At 38.7% G+C, this 24,942-nt stretch overlaps 1 protein-coding gene across 2 annotated transcripts in view; it reads left to right on the top strand.

Moving 5' to 3' along the window:
- Window positions 1–21,650, top strand: part of EHF (ETS homologous factor) — a 35,807-nt gene extending 14,157 nt beyond the window's left edge. Inside the window, exons 2-9 of one of the 2 annotated variants that reach the window (XM_071745043.1) lie at window positions 3,830–3,929; window positions 8,257–8,502; window positions 8,789–8,848; window positions 11,744–11,812; window positions 11,904–11,972; window positions 14,905–14,964; window positions 17,197–17,392; window positions 18,216–21,650. In XM_071745043.1, the coding sequence (XP_071601144.1) occupies window positions 3,833–3,929; window positions 8,257–8,502; window positions 8,789–8,848; window positions 11,744–11,812; window positions 11,904–11,972; window positions 14,905–14,964; window positions 17,197–17,392; window positions 18,216–18,315 (897 nt within the window). In that variant the 5' untranslated portion in view covers window positions 3,830–3,832 and the 3' untranslated portion in view covers window positions 18,316–21,650. The remainder of the gene's footprint in view (window positions 1–3,829; window positions 3,930–8,256; window positions 8,503–8,788; window positions 8,849–11,743; window positions 11,813–11,903; window positions 11,973–14,904; window positions 14,965–17,196; window positions 17,393–18,215) is intronic. The other variant, XM_071745044.1, reaches the window with a different exon arrangement.
- Window positions 21,651–24,942: the final 3,292 nt, after the last annotated feature.

Genomic DNA, 24,942 nt, shown 5'->3' with positions numbered 1-24,942 from the left:
CTGAGGATATGAGGCTTTTGTGGTTTTTCTGTCTGTGTTGGCTTTTGCTGTAGCTGTAACAATCCGTGAGTTTCATGCCTAATTTTAATTAAATTTGATATGACGTTGAAGGCTCAAACATACGAAGTTCTTACAGCATTAATGAAAATTGGCTGCCACATACAGAGGGAAAATCTATTAATAGTCCATCTGAAGGAATGAAGCTTGAGATCATTCCTTTGAGACAATGAGATATTATGAATGCCCCAACCGTGGGAAAAGCTTCAATCAGTGCTTACCTCTTACTAGACACTAGAGAATCCAACCAGAATATACACATTCATAGGAAACTAGGCTTCATTATTTCCACAATTTTCTTTAATACCTTCCATATAGTTAAAAAAAAAAAAAAAAAAAAAAAAAACAAAAACCTGAACATATTTTGTGTCCATCCCCTTGAGGCTTCACACCCTTTACCCAGGTCTGTTCATACACAAGGAAGATTTGAGGATTTAGCCCTAAACTAATGAAGTGCACAACACTTCCAAAATCTTCAAAATCTTTCCCAGTATGGGATGAGACACAGATCTAAAAGCATAAATCTGCCATGAGCTTGTGTATGGAAGACATATATGGGATGAAATGGAGAAAATCACAGTTTAGTTTTTATAGGGAAAATAGTTTTGAGCATGATGCTGTACACTTCCAAGTAAAGTGGGACTTCATACTCACCCTGAACAAAGTGCTAGAACGATTTCTAAATAATTAACATCCCCCCATTAAGATGAAGGAGGTTAGCTGACAATTTTCAAACCAGCAAAAACCCAGTACCATGAATAATGCACAGAACTTCGGGAATATTTCAGCTCAAGCTAAATCCAGTCCTGTTCCTGTCATTAGAGTCATACTGAAAATTCTTCCTCTCATGCACAGGTGATATTGGAAACATTGTTATCTCTTATAGTTTTTTATATAGTTTTTTAATAACTGATAATACAGTTTTAAAAATGTGTTGTATTGATTGTTTACTTTTATAAAGCAAATTCCAGGCAAATTCCAGAATAATATTCTGAAAATATTATTAATATAGTTTAGGGATACTGGGGAGAGTAATTGTCTGTAGACTGTGACCAGAAAAAATATTTTAAAGGAAAATAACTGAAATCTGAACCTAGGGAAAAGGCTGTCAGAGTGCTTTGTCTCAGATTTTTTATGTGCTTTGTTTTTAGTTACTGTTGGACTGGAAGAACTATGGAAGACACAAGATTTCTTTCATTTAAATATCCATAGCTTGAGTTGTTGAACCAAAGTGTCATAAGACCATTCGGTTTGGAATGTTATCTGATTAGTTATGAAGAAGGAAAAAATGAGAATTTACCTGAGCTGAATTTTCAGGACAAAATTACACAGGATCTTGAAGGCAAAATTAATTTATGTTCATCTGACAGCATTTTCCCAGACACATTTTTATTTGCAAAATTACCAGGCATGAAAATTATGTATATTTCCAGAAGCTGCAGAAGTTGCAGAAGGTAAAATCTCACAACACAGGCCCTGAAATCCTAAGATAGCACCTAAAAATCTGTCTTCAGATCAATAAGTTGAAATTAAATACTGAGTGCAAACCAAAATTTTTAAAAAATATGTTAATTTACCAAAATAAATTCCTAAGAGTATTTTGCTAATCCTCAGGTCCTATAGTTCTTCCAGAATAGCTAGTATTTTACCTCACCTCTACTTGATACTGTAACAAGTCCTTTATCCCTCATTAATTCATATCTAACAATAAAGCATTAAAACCTATATTAAATAACTTGATGTATCATCAACTTGTACCATCTTAGAAGTGTATTGACCGTCAAACATGCATTATTACTTGAAAGTTTTAAAATATCAAGTGTATGAGTAAAATTAAATTCAGGCTATGTGCTGAATATCTTTGCAATTAGTATAATAAATTTAAATACGTGTTCTTCCTCAAAATACAGTACAATAAAACCAAGTCAGGCATCTTTAAAATGCGAATAAAAAATGTCTTTTCTTGTATAAATTTACTGACTGATACGATGGTCATCTTTCACTTGGCCAGAGTGGAGCATTAAGTATAATCTGTCTTAACTGTTAATATTTTATACCCCCACATTCCTGTTATGAGAAACTAAACTCTCTCTGCTGGGTGCCACTGAGTCATGGATCGGCTGGAATTAAGAGTGTAAAACAGCTGTTAAAACACCCATGGTTTGATTTTGCCATTTTGTATAGCTACAGAAAAAGGCCCTGAACAATACACTGTAAAGTTCCATGTGCTGAAATAAACTTCCTAAAGCTTCAGATTTTTAAGCAATGATCAATAACTTATTTCCCCCCTTGTCCCTCTCTAAATATATGTTGGATAGAGGAGGGAGTAGAGACTTGTAACTTTTAAGTCACGTAGTTTATTTTAAATTACAGAAGAAAACATCAACCCAGGTCTTTTCCAGGCTGTTCTTTAAAATTAGGGCTACATTTCTTCAGACTCCTTTTTTTCTACCAAAAAGGCTGCTGATAAAAGTTTGTAGGAGGTCAGGCTGTGCTGACAATGGAAATTTTCTCATTGGCCTCACAGTCACAGTCAAGACTGGTGGAGTTAAGTTTCCTAAGTCTATTTTGTGTTTCATCCTCTTTTTAATTCCAAAATGAGCTCTAGATGCACACATATGCTTTTCTGTTGCCTGATGTTTCATTTTTACAGACCTTGTGGTTTTCAGTTTAGGTTATTTTTGCATTTTTTTTCCTGTGTATTTACGTAAGAATAACATCAGAAGCCTTTATAGTATTTAAGAAATCTATTTTCTAAACCCTTGGAGAATGTCTGGAGTTATAATCTACATTTTATATTTATTAGTTTCAAACCACTGATAAATAATGTATAATATCAAGCACTGAGTAATTTTGTAAAACTTCACTGGAATGACTTAGCATATAATAAAAGTGGCAGTTTTCTAAAATATCTAATATAAAATATAAAATATCAGTTTTTTTTTTAAGAATAAATAAAATAAAGGGCAGCTTACTTATGATGCTAATGCTAAGGTAAGTAGAAAGGAAAGCTTGGATTACTTAAAATCCTGTTCTGGGGGCTGAAGTGACTCCAAAATGCTGTTTCTGTTACAATAATGGAAGGCTCATTTACAAGATCTTTGACTCATTTTTCAGTGTTTTGAAGTGTATGATCTGTGATATTTATTACTGAGAAGTGTTACGGACACTGTTGACACAGATCAGATAAGCAACTGGGACAGCTGACAAGATATTCCTTGTAACTTTACCTTCCTGTAAGGTTAACATGTGGGTCCTTCTGTCAGAGGGAGTTTCTGAACGTGTTGTTAACAGAGCAGTTTCATTTGCAATTACAGAAAAGGTTATTCTCACTCCTGAAAAACAAAAACAGAGAAGAGAAAAGCAAAAGTATGTTTAAGCCATATTTCTCTTTAAATTAGGAAAAAAAAAAACCAAGGTAAAACTATTCATTATTTTGTTTCTCAAAGCTTTTTCAGTTTTCCTGCATTGCTCTGTCAGGAGCCTTGTATTTTTATTCAGCTTCATTTCTGATTATAAATTAGTTCTTTATGGTTGGGCAGCTGTAGAAAGCTGCTTCTTTATTATAGAAATCAATCATGGCAATGTTTACCATAGAGATTTTATAGCAATGGAAAAGGGGTTGTAACAATATTCTTTATTTCAGTTTTATCTTCTTCAAATGAAATTAGCTTCCTCACTTCACCTCCAGTGCATTTCTTTTATTTTATTTAGCCCTTTACCTCTTGGGCTAGACACTGATCACTGATCAAGCTGTTCCATTCATTTACAGATCATGATTTTGGAAGGAACTGGCAGAATGAGTATAAATCCCAGCAGCAATCTACTTCCCCAGCAGCCTTCCTGGACAGACGGATATTCCACATGCAATGGTAAGAAGAATTCTATGGCTCTGAGCCAGGCTTTTGGAGGGGAAGAAAGTGGGAGGGGGCTGCTACACCTTTAAACAAGCATGAAAAATATTTTTCAGTAATATTATCTAACTGGAGTTTGACTGCTGGTAAGAAAAAAATTCCATTTGTTACTTTATCTGTGAAAAAGATAAACTCACAACACTAGGTTTCTAAAAGTAAGCAGTTTACAGTTAATTTCCTTACTGATTCTTTTTCTTAAAATGAATTTAGTAGTGTTGAAAGTGCCAGAAGTCCTCAGTCCAGAATGCTTTGTCTCTTACCTTTACCTGTCACGCCTTGTCTGAACACTATTCTTCAATGATAATCACCCCTTTGGCTTTCTAGTTGAGTAGCCTTTTTGCTCCTTTATTGTATTTGCTTTTTGCAGCTCTAGTTACCACATGGCTTTCTAATTAGACTGTCGTTAGACCACTAGATAGCTTGTGACCTGCAAACTTTTTTTCCTACTTTTTTCTGACTGTATATCTGTATACAGATATGTGTTCTTATCAATTCTAACTCAGTATAAAAATACAGATACAGACATATATCTACATATATAGTGTCTGATACAATTTTCATAGTTTTTTTCGTCACTCAGTCAATGGGTAAATTTTAAAATCTAAGCAGATAAACACATACTGCATACTGCAGTTGTCTTTCTACTGCATTATAACCCTGCAAAAAAGCTTACAATGAAAGTTCCCACTCAATGAAACTCTAGTTCTTTCTTATGAGTAATTGCTACATCCCCAGGAATAAGTGTACACTTAATAAATGTGTTGACCTTTTTTGTAACAGAATCACAGGGAAAGAAGTTCTGTCTGAGTTTTACTTTGCACAGGATTTTGTGAAGGGAAACACTGGGGTCTATTTTCACGTTTTCAGTGGGAAACTCCTGAGCATCCACTTATGAGGGACAGGAAGCTGAAAGTTCAGACCAGCCTCTACAGACATTTACTACTTCCCTTCCTTTTACTTGTGTGGTCTTTCCTCTTACTATGGAAATGTGATTGTCACAAAAAGGGACCAAAAGTCTTTCTATGGATACATCATAGGCAAAAGGAGGGGCAGGGAAAACCTCCATTCTTTGTCGGACATGGCGGGAAACAGTTACCAAAGATGAGGAAAAAGCTGAGGTATTTAACACTTTCTTTACCTCAGTTTTCAACAGTAAGACAGGTTGTCCTGAGGACAGCTGCTCTGGGGCTTGTAGAGAGAAATAAGAAGCTGAACAGACCCCCCTGTAATCCTGGAGGGAACAGTTAGCGGCCTGCTGAGCCACTTGGATCCTCACAAGTCTGAGACCAGATGGGATCCACCCCAGGGTGATGAGGGAGCTGCGGAAGAGCTCCCCGAGCTGCTCTCTGGCATTTACCAACAGTCCTGGCTCACTGGGGAGGTCTCAGATGATGGGAAGTTGGTGAATGTCACAGCAATCCACAAAAAGGGACCAAAGGAGGACCCAGGAAACTCCAGGACTGTCAGCCTGACCTCAGGGCCTGGCAGGGTTATGGAGCAGCTCATCCTGGGGGCAATCACACAGCTCCTACAGGAGGGACAGGGGATTAGACCCAGCCAGCACGGGGTTAGGAAGGGCAGGTCCTGTCTGACCAACCTGAGCTCCTTTTATCATCAGGGGAAGGCTGTGGATGGAGTCTGCGTGCCCTTCAGCAAAGCCTTTGACACCGTCTCCCACAGCATACTCCTGGAAAAGCTGTCAGCCCAGGGCTCAGGCAGGAGCACTCTGTGCTGGCTTAGGAACTGCCTGGAGGCCACCAGAGAGTGGTGCTGAATGGTGCTGATCCAATTAGTGTCCCCCGGGGATCAGTGTTGGGCCCAGTGCTGTTTAATATCTTCATCGATGATTTAGATGAGGGGATTGAGTCCATCATCAGCATATTTGCAGATGACACTAAGCTGGGGGGAAGTGTGGATCAGCTGGAAGGCAAGAGGGCTCTGCAGAGGGACCTGGACAGGTTGGAGAGTTGGGCTGATTCCAACAGGATGAGGTTCAACATTCCAAGTGCTGAGTCCTGCACTTTGGCCACAGCAACCCCATGGGGAGCTCCAGGCTGGGCACAGAGTGGCAGAAAGGGACCTGGGAGTCTGGATTGCCAGGAAGCTGAACAGGAGCCAGCAGTGTGCCCAAGTGGCCAAGAAGGCCAATGGCATCCTGGGCTGGCTCAGGAACAGCGTGGCCAGCAGGTCCAGGGAAGGGATTCTGCCCCTGTGCTCAGCCCTGGTGAGGCCACACCTTGAGTCCTGTGTCCAGTTCTGGGCCCCTCAGCTCAGAAAAGAGATTGAGGTGCTGGAGCAGGTCCAGAGAAGAGCAAGGAGGCTGTGAAGGGATCCAGCACAAGTCCTGTGAGGAAGGGCTGAGGGAGCTGGGGGTGTTGAGGCTGGAGAAGAGGAGACTCAGGGGAGACCTCATCACTCTCTACAACTCCCTGAAAGGAGGTTGGAGCCAGGGGGGGGTCGGGCTCTGCTCCCAGGCAGCTACCAGTCAGACAAGAGGCCATGGGCTTAAGAATTTTTTCCTAATATCCAACCTAAACCTCTCCTGGCAGAGCTTCAGGTTGGATATTAGGAATTAATTCTTTCCAGAGAGGGTGATTGGGCATTGGAATGGGCTGCCCAGGGAGGGGGTGGATTCTCCATCCCTGGAGGTTTTTAAGAAGAGACTGGATGTGGCACTGAGTGCCATGGGCTGGGAATGATGGCGGGAGTGGATCAAGGGTTGGACTTGATGATCTCAGAGCTCCTTTCCAACTCAGCAGATTCTGTGATTTTGTGATATTGGGAATCCAGTGGCCTCTGAAATTCCTTTTCCTTTATGAAGTGATGGGAATACATATCAACCTCCTTTTTCAGGGAATACTTGAAAATACTTCATCCAACCCTTATTCTCTCATATACCACACTGCCAATCATTTCAACACTCATTCCCCTGTGAGCTGAGGAGGATGAGAAACAGTCATGCAAACTCTGTTGCTGATGCAGACATTATTGGTCAACATGGATAAAGAAACCTAAGTAACGGTCGGGCTTTCCTGTATTTACCTGGAAAGCAGCATTGTGCTCTGTATCTCAGCTGAAGATACCTGAGGTCTAGTAGGATCTGGGGGAGCCTGATTTACCAAAATGTGCCAACTCTGGTGTCTGTGGTCCTCTAGCCATATCCACTGTTGTCGGTATTTCTCACAGTTGTATGAGCTGTGGTTTTCTTGGGACTGGTACCACATCCTGGAGTAGCCCTTACTGTACATTACTATCTTTTCATTTCCCCAAATTCAGCCACCTCTGCAATCTCTCCTTGCTTCATCCTTAAATTCTTCATACACTTGTGTGTATTTTATCATGCCATTATCTCTGCCTGGCATACTCCATTTTCCTCCTTTCCCAAGGAATAAATTACATGGAACTACTTTTGACAGCTCTTCTGTGAAGGCACACCAAAGCAGTCTTGCCTTTACTTATATAATTATCCTGTCCCCACATACACCTTATTTCATTTGCACATATAAATTGTTGTCATGCAATGACAGACTGCAGAGAGCAGATTACAAGATTGCCAAGAAAAGATTCAGACTTCCTAACAAGAAAATTAGGCAGTTTCCATAACTAAAATGGAGTTTTGAAGCTGCATTCAAAAATCACCTTACTTAACTACAGAAACAACATGCATTCATCAGAATGTGAGCTCTGTCTTGAAGCTGTGAGCCATGCTGACAAGCTCTTACTCTGGAGCAACATGAGAGTGCCTTGATTTTTACCATTTTTTGATTAAATGCCATAGTTCATATTATGGGATTTAAGTCCTTATTAGTCCCTAAATCTTAAATCCTTTTAGTACTTATTAAGTCCCTGTTCAAGGAAAATTTCCACATCACTATATGAGAATTTTGCAATTTTTCCAGCATTTTCTGATGCACTAAAATTATTTTCTCACACAGAGATCAACATACCTTTTCAACAAAACTTCTCTAGGTATCTCCAATCAATGATTTCTGTTGTATTTAGCCAGCATTAGTACATTAATTCCTACAAACGCAATCTGCCAAGAGAGGTGTAATGTGATAGTTCCCAGTCTTTAACTGGAAAACTGGGGGAAAAAGAAAACAACAAAAAAGCAGCAAACAATAACATCTTCTCCAGCAATAGCTACTGAGCTAGTGATAAAGACTGAGAAAATAATTTATATCTGTGGACTTCCAGGGCATTAAATTTAGCTGTAGACCTTTCTTGTCATCAACATAATCTCATGGTGCTAACAAATACAGTAAATACCTATTTTCTCTTCCAGTGTCCAGCAGCTTTTATGCAACCCAGTGGCATGAAATTCACCCACAGTACTGGACCAAATTTCAAGTTTGGGAGTGGCTGCAACATCTCCTTGATACCAACCAGCTGGATGCCAACTGCATACCTTTCCAGGAGTTTGATATCAATGGGGAGCACCTGTGCAGTATGAGCTTGCAGGAATTCACTCAGGCAGCTGGGACAGCAGGACAACTGCTTTATAGTAACCTTCAGCACCTAAAATGGAATGGTAAATAGATATTAGGCAGAAATGCAAGTACAGGGTCTGAATTTTGGGATCTTCAGAAGCCATTTATGTTCCTCAGAGACCTACCTGGCAGATCTCATTTGCTAGGTTTGCTATACTGCTTATATCTCATTCACTATATTGCTAAATTTCTTAAAGGGGGAAGGATATGTTTCCCACTCCAAAATTAGCCCCTTGACTCAGCTGTAGCAATTGCTGCTTGAGCTGCTATCTTTGATTCTTCTGTGCTTGTTGTCATATGTCCTAGATGCCATGTACTTTCTTGCAGGCCAGTGTGGAAGTGATATGTATCAATCTCATAATGTCATTGTGAAGACAGAACAAACAGGTGAGTAACAGCTGGGTAACTTGGCATTTGATGGTGACAAAAAGAGGAAAATATCTGTTCTAACAGACATGTATCAAAACAGCATTAAATAAAATAGAAAATGTTGCACACAGAATGGAAGAAGTAACATTAACATAACATAACATAAGTTAATGTGTACTTTTTGACATTGTGGGTAGTACCACCATATTTTAGTTTGCATGTTGCCACTTTTCCAGGAAGACTCTGGCAGTATCAGCAGACTATACTGATGTTCAGACTTGAAATAGATTGCAGCGATCAGTAAGTGCAGCTCTGTAGAGGACTCTGCTTCATTCAGCAGATTTCAAAACAACTGTTTTCACAGTATTGTTAATTTAAAAAAATAAGAGAGAAAATATATTCTGTTGTAAAGTGCTGTTAATGCTTTGAAACATGAGGAAATTTCCAAACAAAACACCTTTGAGAAAAAAAGTTAGATTTCAGTTTCTTCAAGTTTCAATGAAGCTGGAATAGTTGTTTGATAAAACTTGTGGGTTTTTTACTGTGACAGTCCTTTTCCTCAGTGTGTTTATAGCTAAATCACTTCCTCCCAGGACTTTGTTTAGGCAAAAAAAGAACTTCAGCTCAATTCAGTCCTCCTCTTCAGGCACAGTTAATTTCCTGGCTCCTATGCCTTTGTCCATATTTAAACCCTCTCTATCCCACTGGTACCAGCCTCTTTGTACATGGATGTGGTCATGAGACGTATTTTAGTATCTACTGGCAGAACTAATTCTGTGATGTCTCTGACAAATACTGCCAGCCTGTTTAGTCAGCTAACTTGGAGGAGTCCACACTCTCAAGCTCGGAGCACTATTTACCTTCTCCTTGCAGGTGATGAACATTGCAATCTACAGTCCACTCCATTCCTGTGCCCATGTAGTACAGGTGATGTAAATGCAGCTTGAAGCTTGCCAGAGAGGAATCTACAGTCATCTATAAGTCCTGATTTATGAGATCTTGGTACAATATTAGTTTTTATTCCTACTAGAGATATACAGCTCAGTGTAAAGTACTTCTGCTGCACATCCTGGAAAGGTCAAAGTCCAGGTCTAAGTGATGTTTGTTATAGCTGTGCTGCTCTGATGGTGTCTACCACATGCAGTAGGAGTGGGTTTAGTTTCTGCACGGGTGTGAATTGGGTCTGCTGGGAAAGGTACTACTGTGATCCAGCAGGAGTAGATGGTGGTTTAGAGATCAAGTCTGCCTCAGCCTAGTTACAAAGACACAAGTACTGAAAAAGGCCAAAATGGGAAGACAAGATGTGTTCCCATGTTCATAGAATCATAAAATGGTTGGTTGGAAGGGACCCTAAAGCTCCCCCAGCCCCAACCCCCTGCATGGGGAGGGACACATCCTACCAGCCCAGGTTGCTCCAAGCCCCATCCTACCTAGCCTTGAACACGTCCAGGGAGGGGGTGGCTACAACTTCTCTGAGCAACCTGTTCCACTGTCTCACCACCATCATAATAAAGAATTTCTTCCTAATGTCTATTCCAAATCTACCCTCTTCCAATTTGGAACCCTTGTTACGTTCTATTGATACATGCTTTTGCAAAAGTCCCTCCACAGCTTTCCTGTGGTCCCTCTTCATCTAGAAGGATGCTATAAGGGCTCCCCAGAGCCTCCTCTTCTCCAGGCTGAAGAACCCTGACTCTGTCAGCATGAATTCATACAAAAGGTGCTTCAGCCCTGCTCTGGTTAGTTTTGTTTCCAGAGGCAACATTAGGTGGGTCAGGTGTCCGAGAAAGAAAAGGGTGTGTGCTATTATAGGAACACAAGCCTTGGGTACCCAAGCATGCAGCTTTTACTTAGCATGCTTGCTAAAGCCCTATGTCAGAAGTGGTAACTCAGCCAGACATGGTAATTTACCTGTAACTAATTTTTTTTTCACATGCAAAAACAACCAACCAACCAAAAAAGCAAACCCTAGATTTTACCCCTACATTTCATCCTGGAATGGATTCAAAAGAAAAGGATACTTTCAAGCTTCTGACTTCAAAAAGACACAGTGGAGAGTGTCATCTCCAGATCAATAAAGATAATTCTGCTTATACTGATTGATCAGACCTTAGCATCATTAAAAATTAATCATCAAGTTTTTGGGGTTAAGGATGGGGACTTGATATGCCAGGAATAAAATGACCCTTCATTTAGGATTACCTTTTGAGGATTACCATTTTAGGATTACCTTTGTAAGCACTAAGTGCTTACACATTAAGCTCTGTTTCAGAGGGGACTTTCAGGTCTTATCATTTTACAAATACATACTCATTATAAACATCCTCCTGTTTTACTAGGTACTTGACAACACTTTCATCTCTGTGGCACCAAAGCACTGTCATCATCACCAAGGCTGAGAATTCAGGACTGGATTGGGTAGAACTAGAGCTGATCTGGCATAGGAAATCTCCTTCAAGGAGGGGTATATTAGCCAGGAAAAGGAAAGCCTGCTACATTATTCCTAAAATTCGGTGCTTTGTTTAAGTACGTTTGCCTGAGTATGCAAAACCCCATCCATAATTTGGCCAAAGAAAATAATTATGTGCATAGCCACTTTACTTCTTGGTTCCCTTAATAACTCCTAATTTTCCACATTTTTTTATTCTCTCTGTGTGCTCAATATTCACCTCTGTGATAAAAAATGCTCTTTTAGTGATTTGATCTTCCTTTTGTTGTTGGTTTTGTTGTTTGTTTTGTTTTGTTTTGTTTGGTTTGGTTTTGGTTCTCTTTTGTTTGTACTTTTGTTGTTTTTGTTGTTTTGGTTTTGTTTCTTTGTGGTTTGTTGTGGCTTTTTTTTGTTTGTTTGGATATTTTTTGTTTGTTTTTTGTTTTTTGGTTTTGTTTTTTTTGTTTGTTTGTTTTTACCTTCAGATCCACCATTAATGGTATCCTGGAAAGAAGAGAATTACCTGTATGACAGTGGCTATGGTAGCACAATAGGTAACTAAAACCACAATACTTCATGCATTTCTGAGATGGTTTTACTGTTGTCTGAGGCTATTATTTTAAATGTCTTCTTTTTAATTCCCAGAGCTGTTGGACAGTAAAACATTCTGTCGTGCTCAGATCTCCATGGCAGCACCTAGTCACCAGCCTCCTGGTAAGGAACTTGTTATTATATTGTTGTATTTGTGACTTGTCTCGATGTATAGTTGTTTCTCTGGTCTGTTTTAGGGTTGAATCTGAGCCTGCAGTAATTTTAAACCAAGCAATACTGATTCTGACAGCTCTTTTAGCTATCACTGTTACAGTAGCTTGCTTTAAAGAAATGTAATGACTCTTTTCTCTGTCAAGACAAAGATGATCAAATAATCTGCAGTCTCTACATATCTTTTGAAGTGACTGAGTCAAAGGGGATGATGCTAGTGTCAGAAGGATGAGATGTTCCAGCTCCACCACACTTTTCTGTGGTGTTGATGGGTATGAGCAAATTAGTTCCATGTTTCTCCACAGAAGTGACTTTTTTGTCCTTGATGGCCAGAGCTTCATGGTGAAAAGGTTGATAGGCTTGGGGCTGGGTTTGGGGTCAGCCCAGGAGGGCCATAGGGCAGGAACCAAAGCCCTCTGACCAGCTGGATTTGAAGGTTTTTTCCAGCATTAATGATTCTGTGATTCTACTGGATCCCATCTCAGCTGACAGCACAGCAGGAACCACAGTACTTCATTGAGGAAGAGACAATCTGCTTGGTAAAGGGAAGGAGAAAGAGCAAACCATTTTGCCATAGTGCTTAACAAACTTGCAGTCTGCATACAGATCAGGCCACTCTGTGGGTCATGTCCCAGGGGCAGGTACCAGTGACAGAGGTGAGACGGTGTGGGAAAAGAGAGCAGAGATGGGAGTCAGAAAGGGAGGAATGAAATGCAGGTCTTTCTTAGGAGGCTGGTAAGCAAACAGATGTGTGGGACAAAGCAGTGGAAATCATGGGAGGATGAGAAAGTAAAACCCTCTGCTGTAGATACAGCGTTGCAGGCACTGTCTCTGCACTGGGGGCAACTGTGTGGTCTGCATGCAGGTGGCAGGGTGGCAGTCACAGGGGCTGGTCTGTCACTGTTCACTGAATCACCCAGCAGAGTCTGGGAGAAAAAACTTAACTAGAAGTGCCAACCCACCAAATCTTAAAAAAACTGCAACTGATCGCTGTTTTCTTTCTCTGCTGCCTCCACCCAGTCTCACGAGATGGCTACCAGGATTTCATACCTCTCTGACGGGATTGGGGACCTGTCAAAATCCTGGCACAGTGTGTTTATCTGCTGATTGCTTAAGCCTAGAGCTAGGGTGGCACACCAAGGGCACAGCCTCCTGTAAAAACTGAATTTATACATCCCGTAAAAAAATTGGCTCATTCCTGAATCATATGCAAATACTGTGCAATCTTTTGTCAAAAGTTTTGCAAGACAGCCTTACTGAAACTGCATCGTAACTCTTTTCATCTCTTGGGCTGCAGCATCCTAACATGGCACGTTTGAAACCTGTCTCCACACAGAGTGGGAAGCTATTTACACAGCTGACATCCAGAATAAATCACCAGCTAGGCAGAAGAGAACTTGAACTTCCAAGAATAAATCTCCAGCTAAGTGGAGTATAACAAACATTTGCAAGTGAATTGTGGGATTTTAAAATGAGAAGGATTTCTGTAAGAGGGCAAATAAAGGACTGAGTCCTGCTGTCCTCACCTGGGGTTCCCACAGACTTTTAATAACATCAGGGGAATCATAATGTGAAGAAAGGCAGTGAAATTAGCCTCATTTTACTCCCACCCCCCCCCAAGCTGAGTGAGATTCAGGCTAGTTCCTGCTCCTTGAGAGTGGGAAGGAAAATGACTCAGAGTGCATTTGCTGCTTGGGTGTCAAGGATAATAATTATGTCAGGCTCAGAATAGTGGATGTTAGGCTTATCCCCACTGACCTGTTCAGTTCATGTTTCCAGTTATGTATGAATAAAGCAAGTGTGTGAATAACTTTGCATCTACCTTTTCACATGCAGTTATTGCAGTTGCTTGTGCAAATCTGACAAGTTTCTATGCATATGAGTATTTCCTGTGAGTCATTTTCCCATGCAAATGACTGATTTCCATGAAAAGTATGATAATCATAGATTCATAGAAGCTGGGAAAATGTGCGTGGGACCTTAAGCTTTGCTTTATGGAATTCAGACACAAAGTATGCTGAAAAGGAAACACAGAAGGGGCTCCCTCTCAGGACTGTCCCACAGATTTTGCAAAACTTCAAGAAATCAAAACTTCAAGATGATCAGATGGTCTTCTCATTAATGTCAAGAGCAGAGCTGGGGTGTGATGGTTTAAGGACAGCAGGGTTGAATATGCAGACTGTGGGGTAGTTCATAGTCAGGAGCAGGTGGAACTTTTCTTTTTCTTAATTTGTGTAGAAATGCTTGTTCCAGAAACCCTATACACATCCTCTGACTCACTGAGGTTATGAAGTACCATCAATGAGAAAAGGATTGTTTATATGGCTCTGAACCAGGGAACCATATACACATGTCCAGCTGCCAAAAATCCTTACCAGTGTAGCCTCATTTCCCACCCCACCTCCCACAAAAAACAACACTGCCAATTAATTGTTTTAGTTAACTAGATGTTCTGTGCATTGGTAGCAGTGCATACATTGCACATTAGATCATCTCTTCAGAAAAACAGCCCTTCAAAGATACATGCTTCTGCAAAGACTAAGCCATAATGGGACTATTCATGTTTCCTTTTATAGAAGTGCCTGACTTACTTTTCTCTCTCTCACACACAACATGAGGTGAGGTATTTGTTAAACAAATTTAGGTTTCAAAAGCCAAATATTTACCTCTGCATTCATTCTTTATTTATCAATGGTCTTTTTGTGAAGTGTACCAATTAACATATGGTACAGAAAACTAAACTCTCCCCCTTTTTCCTTCTGAAAAGTGATTATCTTTCAAAGAGATACTTGTTCTTTTTTGTGGTTTTATTTATTTCGGCGTACTAATAAATGGAAAGCCTTTAATCAAATTTACAAATAGGCTTCATTTTCCTTTTCTGCAGACTCTTCAGATGTGAAAAAATCACAAGATCAAACCCCAAAGTCCCACACCAAGAAGCACAGTAAGTCAACGTCCATGTTTATAATGGTTGGTTGAATGACTGAAAAAGACATTAAAAGCAAATCCCCTTCAGGAGGGAAAAGGAAGCATTTTGAAAGCAAAACTGGTTAGATCATAATTGTGATTGAATAATCCAAGGATCTGACTGTTTCTAGTACTGTTTGTTTATGTTATTTTTTAATCAGTATTGTGTTCTTCAAATTATTTTTATTAGTGAGGGCTAATGAGGAAGCAGCTAGGAACCAGTTCCCACTGCCCAGTGTTGATCTAGGCTGGTGGACTGGAGTAAAGGAATGATGTGCCTTACTAATATTTTTACTCTGAAAATATCTTGTGCATGCCTGTTGCATCCTGTGTCATTCCTTATTCAGAATAGAAAACCTTATATTGACTTTTCACTGCGTTTTGTAGGATTTTATTTCATCCTGTTTCAATATGATCTTCAGATTATATGTCTCCTGACTCCTCTTCTTACCCAGCTCTGTGACTTTGCCCACCCAGAACTCCTGATCTTTTTATCTGCACACATACTTTGTTTTTGGGGTTTTTTTTGGTGTGGGTTTTTTTTTGTTTTTTTTTTGTTTTTTTTTTTTGTTTTGTTTTGTTTTGTTTTTTTGGTTTTTTTTTTTTTTTTTTGGTTGTGTGGTTTTTTTCTCTTTTTTTCTGTGTGTGTGTATGCCAAGGTTGCTAGTTGGAGGACTAGATAGGGCTCATCCAAAGACAGACCTGTGGAGCACTGAGGTCACCTGGTTTGCTCAGTTTAGAGAAGGCAAAGTGATGACATCACCACACTCTACAACTTCCTCCAGCAGAGTAGTGGAGGGGAAGGTGCTGATCTCTCAGCAATAGGACACAAGGAAGTGGAATGAAGCTATATAAGGGAAGTTCAGAAAGGACATTAGCAGAATATTCTTCACTGGAAGGGTGGTCAGTGACTGGAACAGGCTCCCCAGGGAAGTAGGCTGAGCACTAAGCCTGTAAGAGTTCAAAGAGCATGTGGACAAAGCTCTGCTCTTAGTCATAGGGTTTAGTTTCAGGTTGCCCTGTGAGGAGCAGCAAATTGGACTCAGTAATCCATATGGGTCTCTTCTGCCTTCAGATGTTCTGTGAACTTAGTCACAGCCTTGGTATACGTGGCTAATGCCCTGCATTTCCAGTTTCTTCAGTACTGCTCTGTATCTTGTTCTATTAAGTATCTTTGTGATGTTCAAATAGACTAGGTCCATTGCATTTTGTTGGTTCTAGAAAACAATTACTATAACAAAGAAAAATATTGCACAGATGGACTGAAAACTACCTCTATTCACACTACACTGTATACAGTTTTCTATTTACTGTCACATCTCTGATTAGCTTGTTTCCTTCTTAATTTGGGCTAAAACCTTGGATGCTTTTCAAGTCCAAAGAACTGCTATCTTTCTGGCCGACCTTGTCACTGTATTTGTTATTCTTCCTTCATAAATTACTACAGCTGGCATGCTCAGCTTCTTTAATCTTTTTTTTTTTTCTTTTTGGCCTGGGCATTCTGGTGCCATCTCTATAGTAACTATGGGATGGATTTGTGCTTAAAATAGGAGGCCTACCTGTTGAACTTAAAGATCTGTTTTTGCCTTTTCTGATATCATGGTCAAAATAATTTATTTTTACTTAAAATTTTGGCTACTTATTCTTCTATCCACTCTACACTTCTTCAAGTCTACCTAAGAGACCAAACATTTATTGGTGGGTACAACATTTCACCTCCTTTGTCTTCTGTCTGTCTTTTAAACGTGTGGACATTCAGTGCGTGCTTCACAGTTATCTTGTCTGTTTCATGTACTGCATGATATCAGGTTACATGCCATCTGTAGAAGAATACCTGGAAAAAAAGAAAAATTAGATGAGGGGAAGACTTAAACATGTTATCTTTAGGGTGCCAAAGTGCCAAAGGCAGGAGGAAGCAGTGGGTGGTTTGGACTCAGCTTCCTTTTGTTGCTCGGACATCTCCCTGCCTGCCATGGGGCTCAGCCTGCCAGAGGCTGACACTCACGTGCAGGCATAGGGTAACAGCTATCAGCAAATTTTGCCCATAAATCTTTGAAGTGGGGGTTCTGTACTACAGGAACTACGACCTGGCCCTACTGAGTCCATCTACATCTGTAGATGGCACACTGTAAGAACTAGACATTAAAAATGGCAATAGTCCAGAAAGCTTTTTAGGGATGCCTTCTGCCTGCGCCCTTTCCTCTTTTAGACCCTCGTGGAACTCATCTTTGGGAATTTATTCGAGATATTCTTCTCAATCCTGAGAAAAACCCAGGATTAATCAAATGGGAAGATCGGTCAGAGGGTGTCTTCAGATTTTTAAAATCCGAAGCTGTGGCTCAGCTCTGGGGAAAGAAGAAAAACAACAGCAGCATGACTTATGAGAAACTCAGCCGGGCTATGAGGTGAGCTGAAATCTTGTTATAGAGGACAAAGACATGCACAGAGACTACCTGAATGGAGAATCTGATTGGCTTTTAAAAATGAGTTGTCAGCAGAACTCTTTGACAGCTGAATGTCTCCCAGTAATTGTAACATCTCAAATTGTAACATTATGTTCTTTGCCTTTTTCTTTTCCTCTTGTTTCTATATGCTATTATATATATACAACATATATATGTTATATGTATAATACACATTCTGTTGCTGTCCACCCATGCAGGGTGGACATATTATTATATATAAATTACTATATTATTATTATATATATTATTATTATATATATACAACATATATGTGTTATATGTATAATACACATTCTGTTGCTGTCCATCCATGCAACCCATGTAGGAAGGAAACATGGTTGTAGCAAGCTGAAAAAGTTCCTGTGCTACTGAACTGGGAAGGTTTAAATGGACCAATAATGGCCAGAGACCTTGTTATTCCATAACTCATGGGAGTTTAAAATATATTTTTAAATCATAGCTGAGATTCTTTCCTGGTCTGATTTAAGATCCTAGATTAACTGGGAAAAAAACCTGAGAAATCTCGTAAGAGGGTGTGGTAAATATGGCAATATGCTGAAATTCAAACTAAGAATAAAATTAATGTAAAGTAAAAATACTACATAATATTTTTTTTTCTTCTCTTTCTTTCAGTCACAATAATCTTAGGTATTTTATATATAAGAACAAGAAAATAAAGATTTTTTTAGCTAGCTGAAGGGGTTGTCTAGTTGAGAAGTGATTTTTTTCCTTAAATGTTTTTCTGCGTTTTTTGTTTTAACAGATATTATTATAAAAGAGAAATCCTGGAGCGTGTGGATGGTCGGAGATTAGTATATAAATTTGGAAAGAATGCTCGTGGCTGGAGAGAAAATGAGAATTAAATGACAAGAAATAACACTTTAAACACCTGGATGTAAATATTCAAAGACTATTTTCTTATATTTATGTATCAAACTTGGATGAAAAACGAATTCTGTTTCTGTTGGGAAGAAGGAACATTATCATTATTGGTGTTAAAATTATTTGAAGTATGTCCTGTATGGGGAAAAAATGTACACAGTTTTCTGTGATATAACATTATAGAATTATGATTATTTTTCCCTTCTTGTGAAGTTTTTTCCCTTTTTTTTATTCTTTTTTTTAAATCATAGAGTCATAATGTGATTTATGACAATGCTGTGAGTCATGCAAAGAAAGGGAAGGAGTGAAATACTAGGGCATTTAGGGAGTGTAATAATCCACTTCAGAAGGTGAATATAAGTGGAGAAAATGGTAAAGCATCTCTGAGCCAAGTAGTCTTTTTCCATAGTCAGCTGGTTTATAGCTTTCATTGACCAATATCACATGTTCCTTCCTTCCTCTGATTTCTGAGTGGTTTAAAACTTTGCTGGCTTCCAGGTTTTTTTGTTGAGTTGGACAGTGGGTTTCTCTGCAGTTAGCTTGTATCAGCTGCAGACAGCTCTGCAAGGTGGCTGTCAGCATTTATTACAAGAACCTATACTACTTTCACCACTGGGACCTGCTTTTGTAGCCAGAAATTTAGAACCTGACCTCATACAGTTCTGAGTACCCTCCCTAATCTCTGAAGGGCATTCAGCTTGTCCCAGGAAAGGGGCTATTTATTTTTAACTAACATCTTTGTGATGAACTGCAGGAAGAGAGTCAGTCTCAGGGACCAAAAGTTATTGAAGAAATATAAAGATTATTGTTTCCTGACAGGACAAACTTATTACAAGGCACTGGTTTTCCAGTAGAAATATTAATACTCCAACCCTCTTACCTTCTTAATTAAAGAATTCTAACCCATGACATACAAATCAGTGAGCAAGCAGAACATGGCATGTGAGAGCAGTGTTCTAAGTTCCTCTAAGTTATATGCTCCTCCTGGCAGGTCAAGTCTCATTTGGACAGGTTCTTTCAAAAAACCTTTGAGAAATGTAAAGTTCTGATGTGTGTAAAATATTATGTCCCTTTGCTTTTCTCAAGTCTATCTCTATTGTATTTGTCAACTGTCCTTGGGATTCTTAGCTGGATTAAAACCCACCAACACAAAGACACTGAGATTTTTGGGAACACTCAGATCTGGGTCAGTGTTTTGGCTTATCTCTAGCAGTGCTGTGTGAAGACACTGGTAGTCACAAGTGCTTACTGCTGGCACAAGCACTCGTAGAACATGGTGAAATAAAAACTAGAGGAGGCAGCACATCACCAGGTCACTGAGTACATGAGCTGTGGGAGTTGAGAAACAGGATTTTCTTGGTGATATCAACAGCGGTAAAAACAAGATGGTTTCCAACTCATTTTTTCAGAGATTGGGATTCTGAAAAACAATAGTAGGGGCTGAAAAGTCCAGAAAAAAAAATAGAAGAAAATTAAGATTCTTAAACCTACCCAATAACCATTTCCCCAGGCATTCCTTGGATTTGAATCCCTATTAGCTTGAAATGCAACAAGGTGGAGTTAGAAGTTGTAGGATATTCCACTTTTTCTTTGCCTTAAAAGGAGATGGAGGTGAAACCAAGATACAATAGAAGTATCAATATAAAGGGTATCAAATGTGATTAGCAGCAGTTTGTATGCAAACATGAGAGTCTAATACATGTAGGACATGTCAAACACCAACACCACCTCCTACACTTTGTATGCCAGAGTTGTTGCCATCAATTATCCATAAATGACAATTCTTACTTTTGATAACCTGGGAGTTTCATTTAATTTACAAATCAAAGACTCTCTGACTCTCTCTTTTTTCTTTTTGTAGTTGGTGTTTTGTTTTGCTTGGCTGGTTTTTTTTTTTTGACTGATTGTTTTAGTCTTGCTTGCTTTTGCGCAGCTCAAAATTTCCTTTTTTTTAAGCTTGATTCTGCTTCTTTTACCATCATGTTGCAGTTCTTAAAAAAAACAGGCCCCTGATGGGGGGAGCATCTTAACTTTGTTCCAAAGACCTTCCCAAAATGCCATGGTTATTTGCAGCCCTTTGCTCCATGCTCTTCACCCTCCTCATCCCCCCTCCCTGGCCCTTAAACCAAACCTTGAGTGCAAATCTAAAATCAGTGAGCAGAAATTCACTCTATCCTGGCCCAAACCAGGACATACTGTCAGGCACCCACAATGCTATTTTACCTTATCTCAGGCTAACCTGCATCTTGTAATGCAGGTGATTGTAACACCTTAAGCTACTTTCTGTCAGATTTCTCACAAAACTTCTTGGGAGATAAAATGAACTTGTAATATACATGTGTCACCACCTGGTTACCAAGCGGCAGCAAAACCTGCTGTCAAAAGATTTTGAAAGATAAAGCTCTATTTAGGAGCATATTGTATAAATCTAGAGTGTAATTTACACAGGGGTGCAGTATAAATGCCAGTCTTCCACTGTCATGTTTTTTGTCACATTGAAAGAGTGCAAATTTCCATTCCCACTCTGCAGAACTTTTCAGACTAGGTACTTGTCATTTAGCATTACAATAGCACAAAGTTGGGATAGAAGCCAGCCAATATTTACTCTGTTATGCAAATATTTTAACCTTTGCCTAAGACAAACACAAATGACTGTTTAAAGCTGTAGTTCTCGCCAAGGACAGAGGCAACAACCAAAGGGTTTTTACCAGACCTAAGAAAATGGAGAAAATGAGGTGAATGAAAATGGAGATGAATGTTTATGTAAAGTACTATTTAAACCAAAAGCATTTCTAATTGCTCTTTTATTTTATATTTCAGAGGCTGAACAATCATAATTTTAGAGGTATCCTTTCAGTTAGCAGTTGCTGAACTGGTAGCACTGTGTCTATAGACTTTTATTGTACCATAATTTTTCATATGTATAAAGCTCTACATAGGAAAGTATATTTATATAGTTACATGCAAATCACTGTGTCAAAGGTGACATGAGTGCATAGCACTCGCAAACTATATTTTCCACACAAAATTAGAGCAAGTTACTCTAAAAACATACTGAGCAGGCTGGTGAACTACACAGATATTAAAATGCTTAGTTACATCTCCATCTTTCTTTCTGCAGCACAATGCATAATTCCTACTTGCTTCCCACAGCATCATCTTTGATGAGTAAGTGTGGAATCAAATCTACCTTGGATACATCACTATTGCCATTGTAAATCTCATCCTGGAGACTATGTATCACAAAATGGTTCTAGAGACTTTTTCTGGTTTTGTGGCAATGATATAAATTCAAATAAAATACTAATTAAATAAATTTGCTTATGAATATTTATCTTAACATTTTTTTCTGTTGCAATTAAAAGTGACTAATATCATGTCTTTTAATATTGGAGAGTATTTTGATGTTGGCGAAAGGACTGAGGTAACTAATTCAAAATCCAATAGTTTAAATTTACTAATTTAATTTACTAATGCTGGGTAGCCCGTCTGTTGTTAAGATACTGCATTTGAATACCTTCTTTATGTCCCAGAGGCCTTGCTGGAATACTTGATTATGTTGACACAGGTAGATTGCCTTTCTTGTTTGGTTGCTACACTTTACAAAGGTCTCACTTCAGCACTGATTTAACTTCAAGGTATTTTGAAATGTGTGCAAGAGCTGGGCTGATTAAGGATGCCGTGACTCACAATGAGCATTTCCTTTACTGAATCAAAGCAGCTGAAACTATGAAATCCTGTCCTACATGTTATTTTTCCATATAAGTGGTAGCTACAAAAAAAACTCAACAAAGAGAACATCTCTCCTGATTTGCTCTGCAGCTTGAGGATAAAAAGTGAAAACCCCTATAATTAAGAGCAAGTCAAAGTGGGCATGTATATATAAATATCTATTATATACATATTATATATCTATCATATAATATGCACATTGAATATATTATACATTATACATTGTGTATTGTACATTGTATATTATATATAATCCCCTCCCCCTTTCTGTGGGAGACTGTGGCTGTGCCAGTATTGTGTGAGGTTGGTGTGGTGCATGGATGTACAACAAGCCAATCTGTACACCCTGGCACTGCCTCCCTGGTTATCCTGATCTGCTTGTCAGCTTGGAGCACATGGTGGTGGTATGGATGCTTGAGGATTGTGGCTCTATGAGTGCTCAGTCTGTACTGAGTCAGCCTATATTCAAACCCAGAATTTCAAGAGGCTCCAAAATTTGGTCTGATTTTAAACACAGATATAACCCATGTGTTTAGCACGTAACGTATGTCAAGTGCCCTGAAAGGGATGTCATTAGTCGAGAACTTCAGAGGCCCAAGACTGGTTTCAAAAGGAATTCAAATCAGATTGTAAGCAAGTTCAGACCGAATATTAAATAAGCACATATGTGGTTGTCCAGAAAATAGTTGATTCTTTTGTTTCAAGCAAGCTGAGGCCAATATTTGAGACAAAGACAAATGAGATTATTGTTTGGAACCATGCAAATAAATGCATGCTTAAAAAAAAACCTGAAATTCTGTTTGTCACTGAAAATCATGAATAACTTCAGCTTGCAGCTGCATTCTAAAGCCAAAGGAAATAAAAAAAAGCAAAATTCAGAGTTTGCAAATTGAGAATAAGTAAGCATAGTGCTGTGATCAGAGTTTACCAAGCTACATCTAAACCTGATACAAATTTGTGGGCATATCTGCACAAATGATGAGTGATTCAAGTAAGTGAAATCTGGTACTCTAGAAAAAAAGCAATTAAGTGTTACCCATACTAATATTTTCAAAAAAGTATAAGTGAGATAATTAAAATAATTTGAAAGATAAATGACCTATCTGTGTTTTCAGCATTTACTCCCTTGCTGATGGAATTTTGCATGATCTGGTCTAAGTCCTGAAATTCATGCCAGCCAAGAATTTTCTCCAACGAGTAGTTTTGTTGCCTTTTCTTGTATATTTAGCTTTTCAGTCACCTGACTCTACTTCAACACATGAAAATGTAAGAGAAAATAATAGGGAGAGAAAAAAAAACAAAACCAACTCACAACAAAACAGAAAAAAGATAGAGCAAATAGACGTGTCTTACTGAATTGAACAGTTCTGTGTGGAAATAAAGACTGTATGTGTAAAAAAAGTTGATGGCATCCAGGTCTATTTATAGCCTTTCCATCAAAGGTTTGTTGCAAAAATGAAACATAAATTAATGCTTATAAGTCTAATTATAACTGCAAGCAGACCAAGAAATTAGAGCAATATGCTTATGGTGCACTGCATAATCTTGTGAGCCTAAACAAATATTTAATTATGAAAGTAAAAAGAAGCACTATTTCAGCTGAAGAATTTCCCCTTTCTGTTTTCAGAATAGTAAGATATTCTCCTTTGCTTTCATCTAGTTCCAGCAGTAAGATTTAGTCTCAACACAGGTAATGTAGAGGGAGATGGGTGATCTGTAATGCTATAGCAGGGAGTGCAAAATGTAGGCAAACTATAGCTTCTTGTTCCTAAAATTCTTGTTTCCTAATTCAGCATTTACACTATTTCTGGGAAAAAAAGGTGCTTTTTGTAAGGCTGAGGGTAAATTTAGTCTATATATATGATGCCACTAAAATGAAAAAAAAAATTTAAGATTGAAAATGGTTTTTTTCTGAAGATGAGGTTCTAATGCATCTGCCCCAATCAGCTGCTCTACCATGTAGCATGTTTCTGTTGACATAAGACTGTGCACTTGAACAGTCAAATCTGGTTTAAAAGGGCTGACTGTTTGTGTGAGAAATCTGAAACATGCTCAAGTATTTACATTTTAATTTAAGTAAACCAGTATTTTTTCTGCAGAAAAAGCCTAACACCAAGATATGTTTTACAAGAGCATTTTCATGTTCAAAAGCTCTCATTAGCAAATCTTGCTACCAAAAACCAAAGAGATTTCCAGCATACCAGGGAACTGCCAAACACATTAGGAGATTCTTTTTTGCCATTTTGTTTTTAACATTTTATAAAAGTAACCTTCCTTTCATAATTCGGTTTCTGCTATTCACATTACAGCTGTTGCACCAGCGCTTAATCTGATTTTATGAATCAGATTTTCTGTATTTTCTATATCCTGTTGAGCAAATGGAGACATGGAGAAATTTTGATTACTGACAGCACCTGCTGAATAAATTTCTCTGTAAAGTAGACATGAATGTTTGGGACATATGTATGCTGACATAGCCTGGGTGGGATGTACTCACAGGAACTGGTTTGACTAAATCTCTTAATGAAACTGTTACATTAATATGATGATGCTACTAAAGACATGTTAAACAAACCATTCAGCAACAACAATGTAAATTCAAACCTAGTTTGAAACCTGAAAAGCAAACAGTCAAAGGATGTTCCAAGAAGAGGGATATTCCAAGAGGCTTCTGTACTTTTCCAGTGATTCTCCTGTTTTTAGAAGTTACAAAGATAAATACAGAGTTCTGAGAAACTTTAATCACAAAGCTCACTGTATGAAAATCCCATGCTTGCTACCTTGGTATGAGTAGCTCAGTGTTCATCTGCCCCTTACTGAAAAGTTTGTTCCAGTTTGAGGCTTTTCTAGGAGAACCCTATTCATGAAAATTTCTG

The sequence above is a fragment of the Heliangelus exortis genome, chromosome 5 (genome assembly GCF_036169615.1).
Source record: "Heliangelus exortis chromosome 5, bHelExo1.hap1, whole genome shotgun sequence".
NCBI lineage: Eukaryota > Metazoa > Chordata > Aves > Apodiformes > Trochilidae > Heliangelus > Heliangelus exortis.
This window is presented reverse-complemented; position numbering and strand designations above follow the sequence as displayed.